Source organism: Mirounga angustirostris, unplaced genomic scaffold (assembly GCF_029215605.1).
Source record: "Mirounga angustirostris isolate CCGP_5_RB_7025 unplaced genomic scaffold, mMirAng1.0.hap1 SCAF_9, whole genome shotgun sequence".
In the NCBI taxonomy this organism is placed as follows: Eukaryota; Metazoa; Chordata; class Mammalia; order Carnivora; family Phocidae; genus Mirounga; species Mirounga angustirostris.
This window is the reverse complement of record NW_026991717.1, coordinates 61,949,002-61,966,722: the sequence shown is the minus strand read 5'-3', so window position 1 is coordinate 61,966,722 and position 17,721 is coordinate 61,949,002. Positions and strand designations below refer to the sequence as shown.

The 17,721-nt window shown below is 41.2% G+C and overlaps 1 protein-coding gene across 3 annotated transcripts in view; it reads left to right on the top strand.

Annotated features, from left to right (window-relative positions):
* The window catches only part of RTF1 (RTF1 homolog, Paf1/RNA polymerase II complex component), a 53,778-nt gene that overhangs the window by 17,608 nt on the left and 18,449 nt on the right, over positions 1-17,721 (top strand). For all 3 annotated transcript variants that reach the window (XR_010405046.1, XM_045900311.1, XM_054513601.2), the window contains 2 exons: positions 11,090-11,237; positions 11,986-12,190. Coding sequence is in view for 2 of the 3 variants with exons in the window: in XM_045900311.1 (XP_045756267.1) it covers positions 11,090-11,237; positions 11,986-12,190 (353 nt within the window). In the remaining variant the exon portion in view is untranslated. The remainder of the gene's footprint in view (positions 1-11,089; positions 11,238-11,985; positions 12,191-17,721) is intronic.

Below are 17,721 nucleotides of genomic sequence, written 5' to 3'. Positions count from 1 at the left end.
TTTTTAAAAATCTTAAAAAAAAAAAATCCTGCCAACTACTGGAGAACTCAGTGGTATTACTCTGAACTCAGATTTATGGCTGCCTTAAAGATACTCTAAGGTAGGTAGGGGATTTCTGCAAGATCCTTAGAATGTGAAGTTTGAGGCAGAGGCTTTTGCTTTTTTCCCCTCTCTCGTGATGTTCATACATCGGGGTAGGTAAAAACCACATACTGAAGTAATTTACTATGTCTTCTGATTCCTGCTGTGGCGCTTATATCCGTATGAACTACAACATAGCCTTTTTGGAATTTGGTTGTTCAAGTTGCAGTTCTCAGTTAGGTAGAGTCTATGATCTAACTTCTGTTCCAGAAGCTACTCTGGAGTTTTTTTTTTAAATACACCTCCTAGCCCTTCTCCCCTTCCACTCTTATTGTTCATTGTTATTAGTAAGCCATGAATACTGGTAGAAGTATGTCGGTCCCTTCAGATTTGCTAGAACAGAAAACTGGTCAAGAACAACTGAGTTAGCGTGCCTGGGTGGCTCAGTTGGTTAAGCGACTGCCTTCGGCTCAGGTCATGATCCTGGAGTCCCGGGATCAAGTCCCTCATCGGGCTCCCTGCTCAGCGGGGGGTCTGCTTCTCCCTCTGCCCTCTTCCCTCTCGTGCTCTCTCTATCTCATTCTCTCTCTCAAATAAATAAATAAAATCTTTAAAAAAAAAAAAAAAAGAACAACTGAGTTAGAAAGCTAATGGGTGGTTTGTTAAAAGGGTAGACATGCCCTAAGTTTAGAGCCAGAAGGTATCTAGCTAATTAATCAGGAGCAGTAGAAGAGGGGAATAGAGAGAAGTTAATGGACATTTCCTATGCAGAAAAAACTGGTACATTGGACATAAAGTGTAAGGTTCAAGTAGGGAAGGAATAGTAGATATTTCGTGTGTAGTATCTTTGCAGGGAGGAAAACCTAAATTTAATGAAAGAGAATATACTTGTGTATTATGTTTGGTGAAGAGATTATTCTCAATGATATCTTGGGACACATGTGAAAATAAGATGCAGGACTCTTTCTGTAAGGCTTACATTGCCCAAGCCTGGGAAATTGGAAAGCACACTTCAGTGGTAGGTCATAAGACCATGGTGTGGCATTTTGGTGTTGTCACTTCCTGTCCCTGAAAGCATTTGATAGGAAAAACACCACCAAGGGTACAAACAGGAGTGATAGGGAGGAAAAATAACAGGGAGGAGGAGAGAGCTAGCAACCACTCATTCACACGATGGGATTTAAAAAAAAAAAAAAAGGCCCAAACAAAAATGTCCATTTGTTAGAAAGAAGAGAGTCCACGGGCGCCTGGGTGGCTCAGTCGTTAAGCGTCTGCCTTCGGCTCAGGTCATGATCCCAGGGTCCTGGGATCGAGTCCCACATCGGGCTCCCTGCTCTGCAGGAAGCCTGCTTCTCCCTCTCCCACTCCCCCTGCTTGTGTTCCTGCTCTCGCTATGTCTCTCTCTGTCAAATAAATAAATAAAATCTTAAAAGAAAAAAAGAAAGAAGAGAGTCCTAAATCAAATAGTTCAGAATCCTTTTTTTTAATTTTATTTTTTAGTGGGGAGGGTGGCGGGGGTGGGGGCTGGGGAGGACCAAAGGGAGGGAGAGAGAATCTCAAGCAGACTCCCTGCCGAGTGCGGAGCCCTACACTGGGTTTGATGTCATGACTGCGAGATCATGACCTGAGCTGAAATCAGGAGTTGGATGCCTAACCGACTGTGCCACTCAGGCGCCCCCAGAATCCTTTTCAAAAACATGGTGGAGGGGCACCTGGGTGGCTCAGTCGTTAAGCGTCTGCCTTCAGCTCAGGTCATGGTCCCAGGGCCCTGGGATCGAGCCCCGCATCGGGCTCCCTGCTCGGCGGGAAGCCTGCTTCTCCCTCTCCCACTCCCCCTGCTTGTGTTCCCTCTCTCCCTGTCTCTCTCTCTGTCAAATAAATAAATAAATAAAAATCTTCAAAAAAAAATTAAAAAAAAAACCATGGTGGATCATGCGCCTGGCTGCTCAGTTGGAGCGTGTGACTCTTGATCTTGGGGTTGTGAGTTCAAGCCCTACATTGGATTTAGAGATTACTTAAAGATAAAAATCTTGGGGCACCTGGGTGGCTCAGTTGGTTGAGTGTCTGCCTTCAGCTCGGGTCATGATCTCAGGGTTCTGGGATCAAGCCCCATGTCAGCTCCCTGCTCAGCGGGGAGTCTGCTCCATCTCCCTCCACTCATGCTTTCTTTCTTCCTTCCTTCCTTCCTCCCCTTCCCTTCCCTTCCCTTCCCTTCCCTTCCCTTCCCTTCCCTTCCCTCCCCTTCCCTCCCCTCCCCTCCCCTCCCCTCCCCTCCCCTCCCCTTCCCTCCCCTTCCTTTATTTGACAGAGAGAGACACAGCAAGAGAGGGAACACAAGCAGGGGGAGAGGGAGAAGCAGGCTTCCCGTGGAGCAGGGAGCCCTACATGGGGCTTGATCCCAGGACCCTGGGATCATGACCTGAGCCAAAGGCAGATGCCTGATGACTGAGCCACCCAGGCGCCCCCATGCTCTCTCTCAAATAAATAAAATCTTTTTAAAATAATTAATTAATTAATTAAAAATAAAAATCATAAAAAAAAACCCCACCAAAAACATGGTGGATCTCATAGAAACAGCTACAGCTAAATAAGAAGGAAGCCCTGATTTCCTTACTTGTTATTAGTAAAAATCACATTGAAAAACCAAAACCCTTTTTTTATTGTTCAGCATTGAATAAAACTACATTAGACAAAGTAAGGAAACAGCTGAATTATCTTCTAAAACCCTCTGCCTAAGCGAGAGTTATTTTTTAAAGTTTCATGTATAGTCTTGTTTGCAGCATTTTTGAGAAATAAAAGCATTTGGCCCAGCCCTGTAGTTCAGTACTTGTCACACCTGTTTTTTCTTTCCACTTGCCTCTTTGAAGACTTTGCTCTCCTCTTGCTTTTCCCCCATTTCATTTCGTTTTACTTTCTTTCTGAGGCTTCTTCCTTCTCTTTTTTTCTTATCTGATCTTTCAGATTCTCTCATTTGGATCTATTTGCGCTCCTATTCCCGCTCTGTTATCTCTTGCTGGTTCCAGTATTTTTATTAATAGAACATTTTGAAAATGATACAACTTATGAATTCATTTAGTAACAACTTCTCCGGGAAGTCGACCTAGATATCCAAGAGCATGTTGTGATTGCTTTACCATACAGATAATTAGCACAAGCTCTCAAGAAAGGTCTTCCCTGCTAAGCTAGTATTTCCCCGTGTGTATATTGGTTTAGTGGAGTTTCCATACACACCATACCTCTGGAACAAGATGTTACATGTAGATGAATTACGCCAGTACTGAAACTAAATCTTTGAAAATCCAGAAAATCATTGTAGTTGGAAAATTTTTTGATAGATATTATTATATATGGTTGTTTTTCTTGCTGATTTAGTCATGATTATGAATGGCAGTTCTTGTATTGTGAAATAAGGACTTCCAGAATATTGAGCTGTGTGTAGTGCATTTTACACCTTTCTCCTCTGTGAATGTTTGTAAGAAGTGGCCATTGTTCTTTTTTTTTTTTAATTTAATTTAATTTTTTTTTTTTAAAGATTTTATTTATTTATTTGACAGAGAGAGACACAGCGAGAGAGGGAACACAGGCAGGGGGAGTGGGAGAGGGAGAAGCAGGCCTCCCGCAGAGCAGGGAGCCCAATGCCGGGCTCGATCCCAGGACCCTGGGATCATGACCTGAGCCGAAGGCAGACGCTTAACGACTGAGCCACCCAGGCGCCCCTGTTCTCCTCTTTTGGTAGTCTTTCTACTACCAACTTCCTGCATCTGATCTTGGGGTCAGGAACCCAGGTGACCCGCTACAGTTTAGGTCAGAATACTCTGCATTAGTACTTGATTTTAGCAACAGCTATGTGGATTGCTTACAAGCCTTTTTTTTTTTTTAACATCTTGGTTCTTGGCTATGTAGATAACCGTACAGTAGCACCTCATTTATCTAGACACCATAAAATCTCATCATAAGAATTTGGAAAAAAACGAAGTGATTTTCATGGACCACTTGCTCAAACTTGTTTACATTCTGACACTTCCACCAAGCAGTGGAATGGAGGTACTGATTATCTTTTACTTTTTTTTTTTAAGATTTTATTTATTTATTTGAGAGAGAGACTGAGATAGAGCATGAGAGGGGGGAGGGTCAGAGGGAGAAGCAGACCCCCCGCTGAGCAGGGAGCCGGATGCGGGACTTGATCCCGGGACTCCAGGATCATGACCTGAGCCGAAGGCAGTCACTTAACCAACTGAGCCACCCAGGCGCCCATCTTTTACATTTTTTTGTATGACTGCTGTTTCACTTCTGTTTTTGTCTCCATAATCAGGCTGCAAGTTTTTATGACTGAATGTAGGGATTCTGTGTGTTTTCCAGTTAAATATATGTGATTGTCTGATTACAGAATACAGTAGTATCTTTTGTACTCTAATTACACAGTAGAAGGAAAAAGAAAGCTGAGCTACCCTTCATGTCCTTTAGCTATCCTTCATACTCTTTAATATTCTGTTAAATTGCATTTACTCTTCAACTCCGCTGACCCTTTTCTACCTTCGGGGGAAAAAACATAATCAGGGACGCCTGGGTGGCTCAGTTGGTTGGGCAACGGCCTTCGGCTCGGGTCATGATCCTGGAGTCCCGGGATCGAGTCCCGCATCGGGTTCCCTGCTTAGCGGAGAGTCTGCTTCTCCCTCTGACCCTCCCCCCTCTTGTGCGCTCTCTCTCTCTCATTCTCTCTCAAATAAATAAATAAAGTCTTTAAAAAAAAAAAAAAAAGAAAAAAACATAATCAGGAACCATGTCCTCCCCACATACCTCTTTGCTGGCCACTGTTAAGGTCTAGAATGATGACTACAGAATCCTTTTGATAGTTGCTTCGACTTAGTATACCACTTCATGAAGAATCCTACTTTAGAAATCCAAGGGGTCGGGCGCCTGGGTGGCTCAGTTGGTTAAGCAACTACCTTCGGCTCAGGTCATGATCCTGGAGTCCCAGGATCAAGTCCCGCATCGGGCTCCCTGCTCGGCGGGGAGTCTGCTTCTCCCTCTGACCCCCCCCACTCTCATGTGCTCTCTCTCATTCTCTCTCTCAAATAAATAAAATCTTAAAAAAAAAAAAAAAATCCGAGGGGTCATAGAGATCATCTGGACTCCCCTATTTCAGAAATGGTATTAAAACAGGCTAATAAAAGTTCTGATTTCCTTTTCCCATCATAAAGAATATCCTGCCTTTATATAGAACTTCATGGTTTCTGATGTGCTCTGTGTACTTCTATTCTGTCTCCTTTGAGTCTCAAACTACCCTGATAGGTGGTCAAGGTAGTATTATTATTCCTACTTTACAGATAAGGTAACACTCTCAGGTGGAGGGCTTGGGCTGTATTCCAGTTCTTTTAACCCCTGATCCCAGCGTGATTTATCACTAGCCCAGCTGTTCTTGAACACTACTAACCTCGGCGATGTATTTCATTTTACTTGTAAATTCATTTCAGAGTAATTGCCCTGCTGTGGTTTCTACTCTGGATCCTGAGACCTCGAATATGATCTTCCTTGCCCATTAGAAATACCCTCTCTGAAATCTTGACGTTTCTGCTTCAGGATGTTCAAAATCCTGCATCTCAATATTACCCAAGTCCAGAACAACCACTTGCCACCCCGTGTTCCTCCGGTCTGTCAGCTGCTTCCCTGAGTAGGCCCGGCCTACACCACCCCCACACACTAAAGCTGGTACCGGGTTGTGTGGTACTAACCCTCCTTGTATCATTAGATCATGCTGCCCGTTATAGGATCTGTTACATCAGCGAGAGTCAAAGTGCTCATTTTAATTCAGTAGTGAAGAACGCATCTTCTTTCCAGTCTCTGTTTGAGGTTTTCTTAGCTGCTTGTCTACAGGACGCTTCCCTGATGGTGAGTGTGGGCCTGCCTCCGCATAGAAGTCCCGCGCGAACGGGTAGTCATGTGTGTGACTGGCAATCTCCTGACTGGCAACGCATCCTTGCCCTTTCCCACATTGTTTTTGAGCAGCTCTCACTGGGGACGTTCAGGCCTTTGTACTCAGATGCCCATCAGCAGGCACTTACCTTTTCATGCTTGCCTTCCGTGTGCCGCGTCCACAGTCACAGCAGAGCCTGCCTTTCAGTAGAGTCACGGTTCCCAAAACACATTTTAAAATGCCAGTCAGGGGCGCCTGGGTGGCGCAGTCGATGAAGCGCCTGGCTCTTGGTCTTGGTTTCAGCTCAGGTCATGATCTCACGGGTCCTGAGATGGAGCGCCGCCTGGGGCTCTGTGCTCAGCAGGGAGTCTTCTTGAAGGTCCTCTCCCTCTGCCCCTCCTCCCACTTGCCCTTGCGCACACATACTCTTTCCCTCTCTAAAATAAGTCTTTAAAAAAATAAAAAAATAAATAAAATGCCGGGTCATTTCCTGTACTCTCTGCTGGATGGGGAAAGCCTAAGAGTGTATTCCTTTAATCCTGTCCTTTATTCTTTAGACTCCATTTACTACCACACTCTGGCAATGAAAGAAGGATTCATTTACCTTCTGTCTTAGAGTCAACAGAGTAAGTCTTTTGCAGGGACAGGGGAGCAACCTCTGGGCTGTAGAACTGGATTAAGATATTTCTGTATTGATGTTACCTGCCATAAGCTTTGACCCTGTCCTTTATGGTTTATCAGAGACTGTGATCTTGGGAGAAGAGATGCTGGACAAATATTTCAAATAGGTGCTTAGACCAAAAACATTCAGGAACCTGTAGTTTATGGGAGTAAAAGTCAAATATGACAAATGTGATCTGCGACTAATATAACACTGTATGTTAACTATACTGGAATCAAAATAGAATAAAATAAACAAAAAACAAATGTGATCTATTCTCCAGGAAAAAAAAAATCTTTGGAAGATGATTGGAACTCATTTGAGTGTCTTTCTGTATACTAATAATACATAAATAATAGACTGGCCCCCACATTTTAAGTGATTATTTGTCTTTGGGTGGTGAAATACAAGTAATTTTCTTTAAGATTTATTTATTTTAGAGAGAGAGCATGAGCAGGAGGGGCAGAGGGAGAGCGAATCTCAAGTAGACTGCGCTGAGCATGGAGTCTGTCATGGGGCCTGATCTCACAACCCTGAGATCACCACCTGAGCCGAAACCAAGAGTTGGACGCTTAACCATCTGTGCCACCCAGCATCCCCAAGTGATTTTTTTTTAAACTTTAAAAATACTTTCGTATGTTTTCAAAGATTCATATAATGAGCATATATTGGTTTTAAAATTCGATTTTAAAGTTGTATCAAAAATAAGATACTTTTTTAGAAAGTAAATATACAAACAGCTTAATCCAGCTTCTCAGAACTGAAAGGCATATTCATAAGAATTCGTATTTTTTACTTTTTTACTTTCTAAAAGATTTACTTATATATTTTTATTTTAGAGAGAGAGAGCATGAGCCAGGGGAGGGGCGGAGAATCTCCAGCAGCTTCCCTGCTGAGCACGGAGTCTTTTAGAGCCTGTTGCAGGGCTCAGTCTCACAATCCTGAGATGATGACCTGAGACAGAATCGAGTCAGTCACTTAACCGACTGAGCCACCCAGGTGCCCCAAGATTTTGTATTTTAAAGTAAAGTCATGTACGTACAATTCCCCTAAAACCCTGTCACGTATATGTGACGCTGGTTGTCAATGGCATGACAGACCCTATTGAGTCAGTGTCACGGGAGATGAAGGTGGTTTTATTGTCTCATTTCTTTTGAAATTGCTAGAAGGAAAAAAATGAGGTTCCCTTCCCACTCAGATTTAGCCAGGAAAGCCCTTGTGAAGTCGAAACATTTTATTTTCTTCTGTTTTTACTCTTATCTTTCCTCCTTCTCCCCCAAGGGATAAATAGCATAGACTGCAAATGAGGGACAGTTGCTAGGCTCAGGCAGTGGCAGATCGAAGAAGATAGAGGGGGGAAGGATAAGGAAGCCAAGTAGCTTCCTGGCACATCCTGAATTTGACTCACCTGTGTGACCTGATTTAACATTCACCTTTTTTGCTCTCATAGAAACTTTTTCCCCCTTCTGGGGAGTTCAGAATTGACTCTGTTGCACATGAGAAACTGCAACCTGTAGGCAGAAATAGACCTAGCCACTCTTAACACACATGTGACCCTGGTAGCTCAATCTTTACCCTCTCGGCCTCTTCATATTCCCATTGGTAGAAATACCAAGGGCCAAGACACACTGTTTGAAAGAGGTTTCATAACCAACCAGTAACTATTGACTACTTATTATGTGTGTAGTTGTGCTATTTCTTGTAACCAAAGCCCATACAAAAGGTGTTTTATACATTATTGCCTGTAGAAATATGTGTATTGTCAGCATGGGAAGCTGATACATTTTAGCTCAGTTGACTAAGATACTGAACCCATTGGTCTTTTTTGGATTCTTTCAAACTGACCTAAAAATTATCTTCCTTGAGTGATTAAAGTTTGAAATGGTTGAAAAGTAGGCTTTAGGGGCGCCTGGGTAGATCAGTCGTTATGTGTCTGCCTTCGGCTCAGGTCATGATCCTGGTGTCCTGGGATCAAGCCCATCAGGCTCCCTACTCCGCGGGAAGCCTGCTTCTCCCTCTCCCACTACCCCTGCTTGTGTTCCTGCTCTCACTATCTCTCTCTCTCTCAAATAAATAAATAAAATCTTTTTTTTTAATGTTTTATTTATTTATTCATGAGAGTCAGAGAGAGAGAGAGAGGCAGAGGCAGAGGGAGAAGCAGGCTCCCCGCCTAGCAGGGAGCCCGATGCAAGACTCGATCCCAGGACCCCGGGATCATGACCTGAGCCGAAGGCAGACGCTTAATGACTGAGCCACCCAGGCGCCCATAAATAAATAAAATCTTAAAAAAAAAAAAAAAAAAGTAGGCTTTAGAGGGGAAGCATTGGGATTTCTTACTAAATAATAATCTAGGTGTTGAAATGTTAAAGTTTGAGGGGTAAATTCACTTAATAAAGAAAAGTTGCTCTTTACTCATTTAATATATCATTCTTGAACATGTGACTTTTTTTTTTCACTTTTCCCTTCTTCCTAGCTCGTAAGTACAAAAATAAGTGGCAATTAAAATAACCAAGAGTAGGGGCGGCTGGGTGGCTCAGTTGGTTAAGCGTCCGACTCTTGGTTTCAGCTCAGGTCATGATCTCAGGGTCCTGGGATCGAGCCCCGCATCAGGCTCCCCGCTTAGCAGGGAGTCTGCTTATCTCTCTCTCTCTCTCTCTCTCTCTCTCTGCCCTTCCCCCTGCTCATGTGTGTGCACGTGTGCACACTCTCCTCTCACTTTTTCTCTCTCTCTCTCAAATTTTTTAAAAAAATAACAGTAAATTAAAATGTGAAAGGGATTTTAATTCTTTGATTTTTCAGTACTTTAATCTGGCAGACTGTGGGCTTTTAAGAGTAGCTCATAACGACCTTTCTAAGATGGTAACTCCACCAGAACCACCCCTCCACCATCCCCCAAAAATACCCCCAAAATAAATTTACTTCTGATCTTAACTATTGTGAGGTAGGAAATCAATTTATGATCACATTATAGGAGTAACAAAGACTTTGTACTTTTGTTAAATAGTAGATGTAGAAATTTTCTGTTAATACTAAATCTATAATTCAATGTGATGCTAGAAAAATGATTATTTTTTGTGGTACATAAAATAAAGCTCCCAAGTAAAGTATTTTTCCCCTAAAATCATCCTCCTAAAATTGGCAAGTTAAACTATCAAATGAGGTATGGTTTAATATGACCAAATAGTTTTTAACAGTCTTTTTTTTTTTTTTTAAGCTTTATTTATTTATTTGAGGGGGATGAGGGGCAGAGGGAGAGGGAGAAAGAGAAAGAGGCTTAAGCCGCCTCTCTGCTGGGTGGAGCCCAACACAGGGCTCGATCCCACAACCCTGAGATCATGACCTGAGCCGAAACTAAGAGTTGGGTGCTTAACCCACTGCACTACCCAGGCACCCCAATATAACCAAATAGTTGTGGGGGGGTTTTAAGATTTTATTTATTCATTTGACAGAGATAGATACAGCGAGAGAGGGAACACAAGCAGGGGGAGTGGGAGAGGGAGAAGCAGGCTTCCCTCCAGAGCAGGGAGCCCGATGCAGGGCTCGATCCCAGGACCCTGAAATCATGACCTGAGCCGAAGGCAGACGCTTAATGACTGAGCCACCCAGGCGCCCCCAACCAAATAGTTCTTATGAATTTTTAAAACAACCATATAGTCTTTCATTTTTATAATTAAAGTGCTTGATGGAGACAGTTTTATTGGCCTTGAGGTGACTGTGTATTGCCTGCCTGTTATTTGTTAATCCAGATTGCAAGCTTCTTATGTCTTTAGGATCTCCTTTTTATGATCCAATTTAAACATTATGTTGTAGTGTTAACATACGCAGATTTTAAAAAAAAAAGATGCACACACGTATATATATTTAATAATACAGTTTACTCTCTGCCTCCTTGTGATTGGTACCAGTGCTGCCATCTGTGCCAGGGATTGGCCTTCATCCTTTCTCCCTGTGCTTTCTGCAGCTTTCTCCTGCTAACAAGCTTTATTCCCTGCCTTCCTGGGACCCACTCCAGAACTAAACCATCCTCTGTGTATTGAAACCCAGTCATACCAGCCTCTAGCCATGACTGCCCTTTATGCCACAAGAAACATTAGAAGCTATGTTCTGTACCAACTGAGTTAGCTCAGTTGACTTGTTGTAAGGTTCATATCTTTGTTTTCCCGTTGTGATAAAAAGTACATTATTTAAATTTTATCTTTGTTATATGTATTATCTACCATCTCTAAGAAATTGCAAACTGGAACTTAGGAAATTTTAAGCAAGGTTTGGAAAAAAATCCATCTTTCTTCGTATACAGTATATTTGTTTTGGGTTGAAAGCCATAGAGACTCCTGTAATCATTTTGATGAATATCAGAGACTCGACTCTTGACTCTTCCAGCTTTTCCCAATAAAGTCCTTGTTTTAGTTTTCCTTTTTCTTTTCTCCTTGTAGTGGACATTTGGGAGCAATAAAAATAAGAAGAAAGGCAAGGCCAGAAAAATAGAGAAGAAAGGAACCATGAAGAAACAAGCCAACAAAACTGCTTCCTCAGGCAGTTCAGATAAAGACAGTTCTGCTGAGAGCTCAGCCCCTGAGGAAGGTGAGCCTGCATTAGAGTCTCAACTCACTTTACCCTGAGTGTATTCTCTTTCCTTTTTCTTGGTTACACATGCATGGTCTGGCTGAGGAGGAAAATCCTTGAACCAGATACAAAACTCAGTGAAAAAATGTTCTTATTTTGAAACCAGTTCCAGAACTTTTGCTGACACTGGAATGAAAGTGAACTTGTTCCGAGACTAGAATGATACACCTTACATTTCTTTTAAGAAATAACATTTATGTGCAAACTGGCCTGTATAGAATTGGCCAAACCTGGTTTTAAGCACATTGCCTGTGAATGTTAGGTCAAATTGAGTTAAGTAAATTCTTATTAAATTGCTAGTTTAACTTAATACTCATTTTTTCCATCACCCTTTATCCTATCATGATCCAGTTCCATTGAGAATTCACCAGTGTAATGACTCATTAAAACATTGAATATTTTAAATGCCAACTAATAAATATAAAAGAAATTATTGAAAATCACCATTTTTCAACCTTCATGGTGATAACTGATTTACTTAAGAATTATGAGTCTTAGGAGCACCTGGGTGGCTCAGTCAGTTGAACATCTGACTCTTGATCTCAGCTCAGGTCTTGATCTCAGAGTCACGAATTTAGGCCCTGTATTGGGCATAGAGCTTACTTCAATAAAAGGGGGTGGCAATGATTATCAACACTGTGGGGTCATCTCTGTGGCCTCAGTCTTCTGTAGCATCGGCTAATCTTGTGTTTGGGCCTTGTTGTAGGTGAGGTGTCAGATTCTGACAGCAACAGCTCCTCCTCCAGTTCAGATTCAGACTCTTCCTCAGAAGATGAAGAGTTCCATGATGGCTATGGAGAAGACCTCATGGGCGATGAGGAAGACCGGGCCCGTCTGGAGCAGATGACAGAGAAGGAGAGAGAACAAGAACTGTTCAACCGCATAGAGAAGAGGGAGGTGTTGAAAAAAAGGTACGGTTGTAATTCCTTAATAATAAAACTCATATTTGGAGCCCTGTCTTCCCAGAATTCAGGACTCAGAACTTCTCATAATCTCTGAGATAAGTATCTGACTATCCTTCCAGCATAGTTTTTGGGTTTTTTTTTTTTTTGAAAACTCAAATGTTAAATTGCCTTTTGATAGTCAAAAGCTGCTTCAGTATTTTTTTCCCCCTTTTTTTTTTTTTTAAGATTTTATTTATTTGTTTGACAGAGCACAGGCAGGGGGAGCGGCAGGTAGAGGGAGAGGGACAAGTAGACTCCACACTGAGCAAGGAGCCTGATGTAGGGCTCGATCCCAGGACCCTGGGATCATGAGTTCTTCCTTATCTCATAACATAATTTCACAGTAAAAATAAACGTGTTTGTTGTCTCTAGAAATAAAATAGTCCTCAGAACTAGGAGCCTTTTCTACCTAACTAATAACATGAAAGAAAAATAGAATTTTCTCTGACCACAGTTAGTTCCATTTCATTTGGAAATCTGTCCCTTTTGGAGACCATATTAAGTATAGTTAGTTATCCTGGACAAGAATGTCTGACTTTCAGCAGCAAGTAATAGACATTTGTTTGGATTATAAATGCTTTCAAGGTTACCTATGTTGGAACAAACAGGACTGAAGAAACTGTGCTGGAGTTGCCAGATAGTTAAGGATGGCTTAAAATTGGTATTTCTGAACAGTGGCGAGCTTAACGAGATTCTTTTTTTTTTTAAAGATTGTATTTTATTTGACAGAGAGAGACACAGCGAGAGAGGGAATGCAAGCAGGGGGAGTGGGGGAGGGAGAAGCAGGCTTCCCACGGAGCAGGGAGCCTGATGCGGGGCTCAATCCCAGGACCCTGGGATCATGACCTGAGCCGAAGGCAGACGCTCAACGACTGAGCCACCCAGGCGCCCTATGAGATCCTTATATAAGGCCAATAGGGCCCCGTGATAAAATCACAGAGTAGGGAATCCTCGGTGGCTCAGTCGTTTAAGCATCTGCCTTCGGCTCAGGTCATGATCCCGGTGTCCTGGGATTGAGCCCCACATTGGGCTCCCTGCTCGGCGGGAAGCCTGCTTCTCCCTCTCCCACTCCACCTGCTTGTGTTCCCTCTCTCACTGTATCTCTATAAAATAAATTTTAAAAAAAATCTTAAAAAAAAAAAAAGTCTGTATAGGGGCATCTATAGTGGCTCCGTCAGTTAAGCGTTGACTCTTGAGCTCAGCTCAGGTCTTGATCCCAGAGTGGGGGTGAGTTCAAGCCCTGTGTTGGGCTCCACACCCAGAGCCTACTTAATAATATAAAAAAATTTTTTTTAATGAAAATATATTGATCTCATTTAATCTTAATAATAGTCTGTTTATGTAAACACCATTAGCATCCCATTTTATAGCCAGCAGCAACAGTAGTGAGATGTCATCTTTAGTTGTTAGGTTCTTAAACTTATTCTAGGCCTGCCCCTTTAAAAAAAATTTTTTTTTTTTTTAAAGATTTTATTTATTTGAGAGAGAGAGAACGAGAGACAGAGAGCAGGAGAGGGAGGAGGGTCAGAGGGAGGAGAAGCAGACTCCCCGCCGAGCAGGGAGCCCGATGCGGGACTCGATCCCGGGACTCCAGGATCATGACCTGAGCCGAAGGCAGAGATGCTTAACCATCTGAGCCACCCAGGCGCCCCCCCAAAAAATTTTTTTTAAGGTGGGTGCAGGTGGTATAAAAGGTAGCTTGTTTGTGGAAATAGCGCTGACATTTGTCTAGGCTCAGTTCAGACTCACTGGCCAGGTGATCTGAATGAGTCCCTTACCTTCTTCCTGCCTCAGCTTCCTCTTTGGGATTATTGTAAGCCTTGAGTGAGATGATATGTATAAGCATATTGTGTAAATAATAAGCTATTAACTTTTTGAAGTAACTTTATTGAGATACATTTTGCATACCACAACACCCATTTAAAGTGTACAATTCAGTGGCTCTTATATATTCACAAAGCTGTTCATCACAATAAATTTCAGAACATTTTTATCACCCTGGAAGGAAATCCTCTATCACTACCAGTCATTTCTCTATTTCCTCAGGCCTCCCAGCCCTAGGCAACCAGTAATCTACTTTCTGTCTCTATAGATTTGCCTATTTCTGGACATTTTATGTAAATGGATACAATTATATCTGTATGGATTTGCCTATTTCTGGACATTTTATGTAAATGGAATCATACAATATGTGACTGGCTTCTTTCACTTAGCACATTTTTGAAGTTCATCCACATAGCACATCAGTACTTCATTCCTTTTTATGGCTAAATAATATTTCTTTCTATGTGTATACCACATTCTGTTTATCTGTTCATCTGTTGATTGACATTGGGTTGTTTCCACCTTTTGCTACTGTAAATAGTGCTACTATGAACATTCATGTACAAATATTTGTTTGAGTACTTATTTTCAGTTCCTTTGAATATAGACCTAAGAGTGGAATTGCTGGGTCATATGGTAATTTTATGTTTAACTTTTTGAGAAACCATCAAACTGTTGCCCACAGCAGCTGCACCATTTTGCATATCTACCAGCAGTATATATGGGGTCGAGTATCTCCACATCCTCGCCCACACTTGTTATTTTCCCCTCTTTTTCATAATAACTACCCTGGTGGATGTAGAGTAGTATTTCATTGTGGTCTTTATTTTTCATTTTCCTGTTGACTAATGATATTAATCATCTTATGATATCTTTGTTGGCCAATCATATATCTTTGAAGAAATGTCTGTTCAAATCCTTTTCCCATTATTTAACTGGGTTAACTGGGTTATTTGTCTTTTTGCTGTTGTGTGGTAAGAGTTCTTTGTATAGTCTGCTTATCAAACCCTTATCAGATATCTGACTTACAAATGTTTTCTCCAATTCTGTGGGTTGTATTTTTCATTCTCTTGCTAGTATTGTTTGATGCACAAAAGTATTTAATTTTGATGAAGTATAAATTTTTTTTCCTTTCCTGTTCAAGCTTTTAATGTCATATCTGAGAATATGCCAAATCCAAGATCATGAAGATTTACCCCTATGTTTTCTTGTAAGAGTTGTACAGTTTTAGATGATCCATTTTGAGATCATTTTTTAATGTGTTATGAGGTAGGGATCTAGCTTTATTCTTTGGCATTCCAATATCTAGTTGTCTCAGTACCTCTTGAAGAGACTATTCTTTCTGCAGTCTTGGCACACTTGTCAAAAATCAATTATCCAGGGGCACCTGAGTGGCTCAGTCGTTAAGCATCTGCCTTCGGCTCAGGTCATGATGCCAAGGTCCTGGGATCGAGCCCCACATCGGGTTCTCTGCTCATCGGAAAGCCTGCTTCTCCCTCTCCCACTCCCCCTGCTTGTGTTCCCTCTCTCTCTATGTCTCTCTCTGTCAAATAAATAAAATCTTAAAAAAATATCAATTATCTATCTACACACACACACACACACACACACACAGAGGCAGATGCTTAACGACTGAGCCAGACGCCCCAAGCAGTTTGGATTTTTATAGAAATTGTGTTGAATCTATAGATCAGATTTGGGAATATTGCCACCTTAACACTATTAAGTCTTTCAATCCATGAGCCTGTTATCTTTCTATTTATTTAGGTATTCTTTAATTTCTTTAAACACTTGTCTTACAGTTTTGGGTGTAAAAAGCTAGCACTTGTTAAATTTATTCCTATATATTTTTTCTTTTCGGTGCTATTATAAATTGTTTACTTTGTTTCATTTTCAGATTGCTCATTGTAAGTATATAGAAGTACAGTTAATTGTCATATACTGATCCTGCCCCTTCCAACCTTGCTGAGCTCATTTATTAGTTTTAATAGTTTTTAGTAGACTCTTTAAGATTTTCTGTACATAATGGGTGCCTGCAAGGCTCAGTCAGTTGGGCGTCTGCCTTCGGCTCAGGTCATGATCCCAGAGTCCTGGGATCGAGCCCCGCATTGGGCTCCCTGCTCAGCAGGTAGTCTGCTTCTCTTTCTTCCTCTCCCCCTGCTTGTGCTCTCTCTCTCTCTTTCTCTGTCAAATAAATAAATAAAATCTTAAAAAACAAAAAATAGGGGCGCCTGGGTTTGGGCATCTGCCTTCAGCTCAGATCATGATCTTAGGGTCCTGGGGTCGAGCCCCGCATCGGGCGCTCCCTGCTCTGTGGGGGGCCTGCTTCTCCCTCTACCCCTCCCCCTGCTTGTGTTCCCTCTCTCGCTGTGTCTCTCTCTGTCAAATAAATAAATCTTTTAAAAATATATATATATTTTTTCTATACCTAAGATCATGTGAGAAAAAAAATAAATTTTACTTCTTCCTTTTCAATATGGATTCCTTCTATTTCTTTTTCTTGTCCTCCAGTACGATGTTGAGTAGAAATGATGAGAGTATCCTTGTCTTCTTCCTGATCTGTGGAGGAAAGCAGTGTTTTATCATTAGCTGTGGTTTTTTCATAGATATCTTTTATCCATTTGAAGAAGTTTCCTTCTATTCTTTGTTGAGAGTTTTTATCAAGATAGGTTGTTGGATCTTGTGAAATGCTTGTTCTGGGTCTGTTGAGATAGTCATGAGATTTTTGTACTTTATTAATAATAAGTATATTACATTGATTTTCTTACATTGAACCAACCTTACATATCTGGGATAAATCCTACTTGGTGATGGTATATCATCCTTTTTATAAGTTGCTGGATTTAATTTGCTACTATTTTGTTGAGTTTTATGTCAGTATTCATAATTCTTGTAATTTCATTGCCTGGTTTTGGTATCAGGATAATACTGGCCTCACAGAATATAATTTGAGAAGTGTTTCCTCTTCTCTTTTTTGAAAGAGTTTGTGAAGAATTGGTGTGTGTTCTTTTTTAAATGTTTAGGAGAATTCTTCAGGGAAGCCATGTGGGCATAAGCTTTTCTTTGTGGGAACTTTTAAAATTACTATTTCAATCTCTTATTACAGGTCTATCCAGATTTTTCTATTTTTTCTTGAGTCAGTTTTGGTGGTTTGTGGCCTTCTAGAGATTTTTCCCATTCCATCCAGATTACCTACTTTGTTGCCATATAGTTGTTCATAGTGTTCCCTTATGGTATCTTTTATGTTTCTGTAAGGTCGATAGTGATGTCTCTTCTTTCATACCTGATTTTAGTAATTTGAATCTTCTGTCATTTTTTCTTGGCCTATTTAGACAAAGTTTTGTCAATTTGGTTGATCTTTCTAAGAAGCAACTTCTGGTTCCATCAATTATTGTTTTCCTGTTCTGTGTTTTCATTAATTCCTGCTCTAATCTTTATTAATTCTTTTTTTCTACTTGATGTACATTTAGTTTGCTCTTCTTTTTCCACTCTGTTAAGGTAGAGGTTAAGTTACTGATTTGAAATTTTTGTTGTTGTTGTTAAGTAAGCTCTGTGCCCAACATGGGGCTTGAACTCACAACCCCAAGATCAAAAGTCACATGTTCTACCACCTGAGCCAGCTAGCCAACCAGCTACCCCTACCTTTTTTTTAATATAGGCATTTATAGCTATGC